A 6,003-nucleotide genomic window follows, 5' to 3' on the forward strand; every position below is an offset into this window, starting at 1 on the left:
AACAATGCATCAAGCCCAAGGGCTTTGGACAATTAAACTGTTTCTTATTTGAGATTGGAAAACAGCTTTAAGAAAGCATTCCTTTCATGGCTGGAAAGTCCAGAGTTGCTCCAGTAAAGAAAGAACAATAATACTGATACCAATAACTTACAGCTGCTATATTAGCTTTTCAAGTGACAACATGATCAGGAAAAAGGAGCTTCAACTAGAATTGGACCAGTCAGTTTTCTGGACAGACAGCACAACTGTGCTTAATTACTTTACAAGTGAAAAAAGAGATTCCACATGCAAACAGAGTGGCTGTTGTATGTGAGTGGAGTGACATAGGAATCCTGCATATGAGGCCTCAAGAGGATTTTCAGCTGATGATTTTCTAAGCTGTGAGTGATGGCAACATTTTCTGCTGAAACTCGCCACTGTCAGATTTCAAAAGAATATCTTTTTCATCATCTGCAAAAAGCTGTGACATTTACAAGTTGGATCTGGTACTCCAAGATGGGCTGTTAAGAGTAAGAAGATGCTGACAGGCATTTATACCTGAGGAGATAAAACCTGTCAAATTCTGTCAAAGGTTCAACCCATATCTTAACTTATGCTATTAAACATTAACAAACAAGTGGAGAATCTTGGACGTAATCAGATGCTATCTGTTCTTTGAAAAACCTATTGGATTACCAGTGCAAACTCAGCCTGCAGAAAAAAACATTGCTGAATATGTTAAGGGGAGGTTGGAGTATGAAAAATGGCCAACCTGCCAGTTGAAAGAATCTCAACAGACTTGCCGCCATTCACTCATATGGTAGTAGATTATTTAGGACTGATTGAGTTAGGAGAAGTTGTGATCTAGTCGAGGTATGGCGTGGTCTTCACATGCAAGACTAGCCAAGCTGTGCATCTGGAGGTAGCCTACTCACTAATCACTGATTGACGCATAACTGCTGTTTGACAGTTTATGTGTGGACATGAATCCAACCTCAGATCAAACAATGGGACGCATTTTATTGCAGATAACTGAGGGTAGTTCTCAGAAACCACAGAAAGGAATAGAAAAGGACATTCAACCTCTCATCATGGTGGAATGTGGGGACGGACCATTCACCTCGATTCACCTAAAGAAGGTATTGCACTTCTTGTACATCCCTGTAGTTTTGTACTATTCCCTGTGAGGTTGAAACTGCTTAATAGCTGTCCCATCACAAAACTTTCTAGTGACCTTAATGACTCAAATGCACCTATTATAAATCACATTCTGCTGTTAAAATCCAAACCACCTCTTCCTTCTGACCACCACTTCCTTTTGACCACCTCTTCCTTCTGACCACCTCTTCCTTCTGACCACCACTTCCTTCTGACCACCTCTTCCTTCTGACCACCACTTCCTTTTGGGCTTTTTGAAGAAAATGATTTATGAATTAGACAGAGAGGGAAACAGGTCCACTATCTTTCAGATCTGTTCTGGAAGTGGTGGGTAAGTAAGAGGAGGAAAGGTCAGACCCGTCACAAAGCTCTGCATGCTAAGGGAAGCAAGTATTTGAGGACTGGTGGTAAAGACCAGGCCCCAGACAAAAACACACACATACTTTTTTGGCTCATTTTGACCAATTATGCAATTGTAATTGCATACTAACACAATTATGGGGTAGGTGTGCAGTGGCCAAACCCAACATAAAACAAGACTTCATAAGTGGTAAAAGTAATGTTTTTATAAATATTTAGCTGTTGACATTTTAAATGGATACATGGGAAAAACATTCCTTAAGCCACCTATGCTGGCTGGCTAAATTTGTTTTTTGGATAGTGACTACAATGACCATGATAGGAACAAGGGCTTGTTTTATATGGTCACAAATAGAAACATAATAAAAGAGGATAGAGGTAGTGAGTGGTGCCCAATATGATTATCTTATCTGATAACATTATTACATTAATCACTGAAAACTATTTATTTACTTATTAAACTGAAGCATGAGGGTTAGACATTCAGACATGAAACCAACAAACAGCTTTTTTTTTAGAACCAAAGCAGCCCCACCAGAGCTGTGAATTTAACATCTGTTCTATATAGCTAAAACGGCTGCTACTCCTGTCCAGTCATGGGACTGCAGGTCACTTGACAACGGTTCCACCAAACGCAACGTCTTTCATTAAGAAATAAGACATGATTTAATAAACCTTCCCTGCTTTAACTCAGTACATGCCAAATATTGTCATTCTGTAAAAAATTACAAGATTATTGGATATAAAATGACAAACTTTATACAGATTTTAACCTAAACTGGAGTGTGGTTTTCTAACAGAGCACTATTTATTCTCTCACATCTGAATGGGGCTATTCTCTGCAGGACAGTGAGTCCAGGCAGCACTGGAACATCATGGCTATCACTAGGATGCTAACAGCCTAATTGAATCATAAGCACTGGGCTGTGGAGATTCTTGGAGTTAATTAACACAATATTAAGCGCAACCAGAGGAGATTTACCTTCAGATCTCTGCAGCTCGCTCTGCCTGCATAGGAACCAAGTAGTCCGGACAAAGTTAATCGAAAACTGACGTTGAGTTGTAAAAGACAGAGACTCCAACAGCCTTCTTTTGTTCAAGATGAAAACAGCTGGTTTGTTCTAGAAAATAACAAGACGGAGGCGACGTTAAGAGCTCTCGAATCAGACTGCAAGAATATTTACTCCCTCTGAGACAGAAACAGTCCGTGATGATGTCGCAGCTGGTTTGTGCTCTGCTTTTCCTGTGTTTACTTCCAGCTGTGGGTAAGAGAACAAAACATTTACTGTATGTGTGTTTATGGGCTGGTTTGTGTGTATGAATGTACAAAACATGTATATGTTACTGCCAACAGACATACTTTGACTTTTACAACAAAAGTTATTATTAAAACTGAAATTAATGATTGTTTGTATACTTAGTTAATGTGCTGATTATTTTCTTGGTTCATTTACCAATTGTTTTGTCTATAAAATATCAGAAAATAGTGAGAATTTTCCAGTTTTCCAGTTTTCCAGTCTTCAGATGACTTAAATTTTATTGTAGTTTAAGAAACAAAAAAAAGCAGAAACATTTTTCAATTATCAAAAGTTGCTAATTCATTTTCTGAAGCTCAACTAAAGATTTAATAAACTTATCGTTTCAGTTTGTGCTCATACCTTTTCTATCAACACTGCAGCTTTGTGTCATGAAATTTACAAAACTAATGACACAATAATGTTTTAGACGTAACACTTATCATTTTCAAAATTCAGAGCAATGGATATCAGGTACTGTTTTTCATTCTGTTTTTCATCAAAATGATCTCTTCAGTCCTGTTCTGCAAAACTGGATTATTCAAAGACATTTTGTGATTTGTCTGTCCCTCAGTTCCCCTCTTCTGTTACACCTGTGTGTTCCCCGCCATCTCACCTCTGGACTGCATTAGATACCCTATGAAGTGTCCTCCTGGGCAGCTCTGTCTGTCCAGCAGAGCTGTGGGCCAGAAAGGTAAGGGCGCTTCAAGTCACTGAACTGCATTTAAATGAATCAAAACTGAGAAATAGAACCGAGAAAGGCCTTGCCGAGCACAGATGTGTGTGACGATTTCCTGAACTGATGTTTATGATGAACTCTGGTTTTCAGGGGACTACCGTGTGGTGTTGTATGAGAAGAGCTGCATCCTGCCTCCTCTGTGTGGCATCACTGGTGAAAAGTACGCCATGGGACTCAACTTCACCTTCACCAATGAATGCTGCAACACACACCTATGCAACGGAGCTGCAACACCTGCTGCCCCCTACTGGACCAGTACACTATTTACACTAATTTTGTCCTATGTAGTTTGGTGAACAGAAGAATATTGACATAGTTTAAAGGAGAGCTTGTTCCACACATGTGCAGTGGAGTTACCTCTTCTAGCATCTTACAGTCTCATATTGTACTCTGCAAGTAACTGTTTAACAAAGGTTTGTTTTACCACGACTGGAAAATATTGTTTTTTTTCTCTGATGACTGCTAACAACATCTGAAAATGTGTTTATAGTTGCAGAGCTGTTTTTGGAATAGAGCAAGGACATGACAGTAGTATCTTTAGCTTCTGTTCTCATGATTATAAGTACTGTATAAGTATTCTTATACAATTTACATAAGTCCTACTAATTAGCATTTATACAAACAAACATTTTAAATGTTTATAAGTGTATAGTATTTGTGAGGAACTATTACTTTTGTAAGGTTGCAACTAATGATGCAACTAATTTTAATTATCGATTAACATACCGATTGTCATCATGATTAATCATTTTCAGATGTCAATATCCAAAGAAATTCAATTCAGTACTATCATATATAACACACAAAAGCTTCAAATCCTCACATTTGAGAAGTTGCAACAGCACATATTAACAAACTGACAAAAATTAGTGTACAATAATAAAAAAAAATAGCTGCTGATTCATTTCCTGTTGATCAACTAAATAAATCATTGCAGCTCTAAAGTTACAAATACATTAATAAACATGTTTATTTGCTTACAGCTACATTATAATGTGTTATAAACATTTCTTTAATTTTATATACTGCTTACAAATGCTGCATACAAACATTTAGTTGCAATGTCATGTAGAATGTATTACAGGCAACATAAAGTGTTGTCTTTTTTTAAACACCCTGTCCACACACTCATCAGTCAAGTTTACTTATACAGTCTAAATTTTAAGATGGACTCGTGGTCCCCCCCCCCCCCCCCCCCCCCCAAAAAAAAGGTACATGTTCAGAAGAGACAGGAGCAGCGGTGGTAGAATTCAGTACAGGATTATAGTATCACATACTGTAGGTTTCAGTCAAATAATTATCTTCAGTGGTTTTACACAAATGAAATGAAATGCTATTTTAGTTTAATAAAGTGACCAAAGTCACATGTTTCAATAAGAAAAAAAGCCAAGTTCTTTAATAGATGCATCAGCTTTATATGCATGATGACCAGTTGGCTTATGTGTTTAGATTGACAAGTAAAGGTGGGACAAAGTCATTCTTTTGCAAGTTACAGGTCAGTCTCATATCTGGCCATCAAGTCCAAGTCCTAAGGTATGTGATTCCAGTCCTAAACAAAGTCATTATGCACCTGTCACCACATTATATCCTGTTTAAAAATGGTTGAGTGTAACCACAAAAATGACAGAAATCATTCATATCAAGTCATTCCAAGTCCAAGTGCGTCATTGATACTGAGATACATGATGCACTAGATAAAATCTGAACATGACTCAAATTATCTTTAGTTTACTTACAGGCACAGGTCAGACAGTCTCATTATGTTGCATACTTGCTTTAACCAGAGAATATGATAATTTTATCTATGTGTTGCACAGACTTGTAATATGTTTTTATTTTCATCTTGTAAGTATGTTTTGTGTGCTTAAGCCAAAAGACAACTAACTATGATACAGCCTGTCAGGACTTTTCTTTAAATAAAACCACAATAAATAAATGAAATATGTGCAATATAAAAAACTTTTAAAAAGGTAATTGTTTGGTTTTTTACATATGAAAAATAGTTTATTAGTATTTTACTTTCACGGCAGACATGTTGACTTGCCACAGCAGGAAAAGCAAATGTTAACAATAATAATAGCTCTGTTCCATTAAATGTCTATACTGTATAATATTGGCACACAAGGTTGTAATAGAAAAGAGTCATAATTGGTGTTATTGGTCCAATCTCTGTTTTTCCAGATATGAAATTGGTGAATATGGGTTTTTAAAGAGTAAAACACGATCAACCTATACCTACTGTTTTATACATTCAAATCATTTTAAAGGCAGGACATTTTGTGCTATAAAGTTCATTTAGTAACCTGTGCGTGGCGCCATTGAGTTCATTTCTCCTACTTTTTCCAACACCAGGTGCTTTTAAATTGGCTCCAATCAGGGTGAAGAACACATTATCATACTCGTTCATTTAGAAGTCAAACATTTGCTTTAATTACAGTCTAACACGTGTGACATTTGACCAGGAGTTCTGGG

At 37.0% G+C, this 6,003-nt stretch overlaps 1 protein-coding gene across 1 annotated transcript; it reads left to right on the forward strand.

The window, feature by feature from the left end:
* Window positions 1-2,683: 2,683 nt before the first annotated feature.
* Window positions 2,684-3,827, forward strand: LOC128366175 (sperm acrosome membrane-associated protein 4-like). Its single transcript, XM_053326856.1, has 3 exons — window positions 2,684-2,762; window positions 3,367-3,486; window positions 3,622-3,827. The coding sequence occupies exons 1-3, from the start codon at window positions 2,708-2,710 to the stop codon at window positions 3,825-3,827; spliced, it is 381 nt and encodes a 126-aa protein (XP_053182831.1). The 5' UTR covers window positions 2,684-2,707.
* Window positions 3,828-6,003: the final 2,176 nt, after the last annotated feature.

Source organism: Scomber japonicus, chromosome 10 (assembly GCF_027409825.1).
Source record: "Scomber japonicus isolate fScoJap1 chromosome 10, fScoJap1.pri, whole genome shotgun sequence".
Lineage (NCBI taxonomy): Eukaryota > Metazoa > Chordata > Actinopteri > Scombriformes > Scombridae > Scomber > Scomber japonicus.

Bases quoted from the DNA above. Each gene is read 5' to 3' on its own strand.
- LOC128366175 (XM_053326856.1), top strand. From the start codon at position 2,708: ATGATGTCGCAGCTGGTTTGTGCTCTGCTTTTCCTGTGTTTACTTCCA. The intron at 2,763-3,366 runs GTAAGAGAACAA...TCTGTCCCTCAG, and splicing joins GTGTTTACTTCCAGCTGTGG to TTCCCCTCTTCTGTTACACC. The intron at 3,487-3,621 runs GTAAGGGCGCTT...TCTGGTTTTCAG, and splicing joins CAGAGCTGTGGGCCAGAAAG to GGGACTACCGTGTGGTGTTG.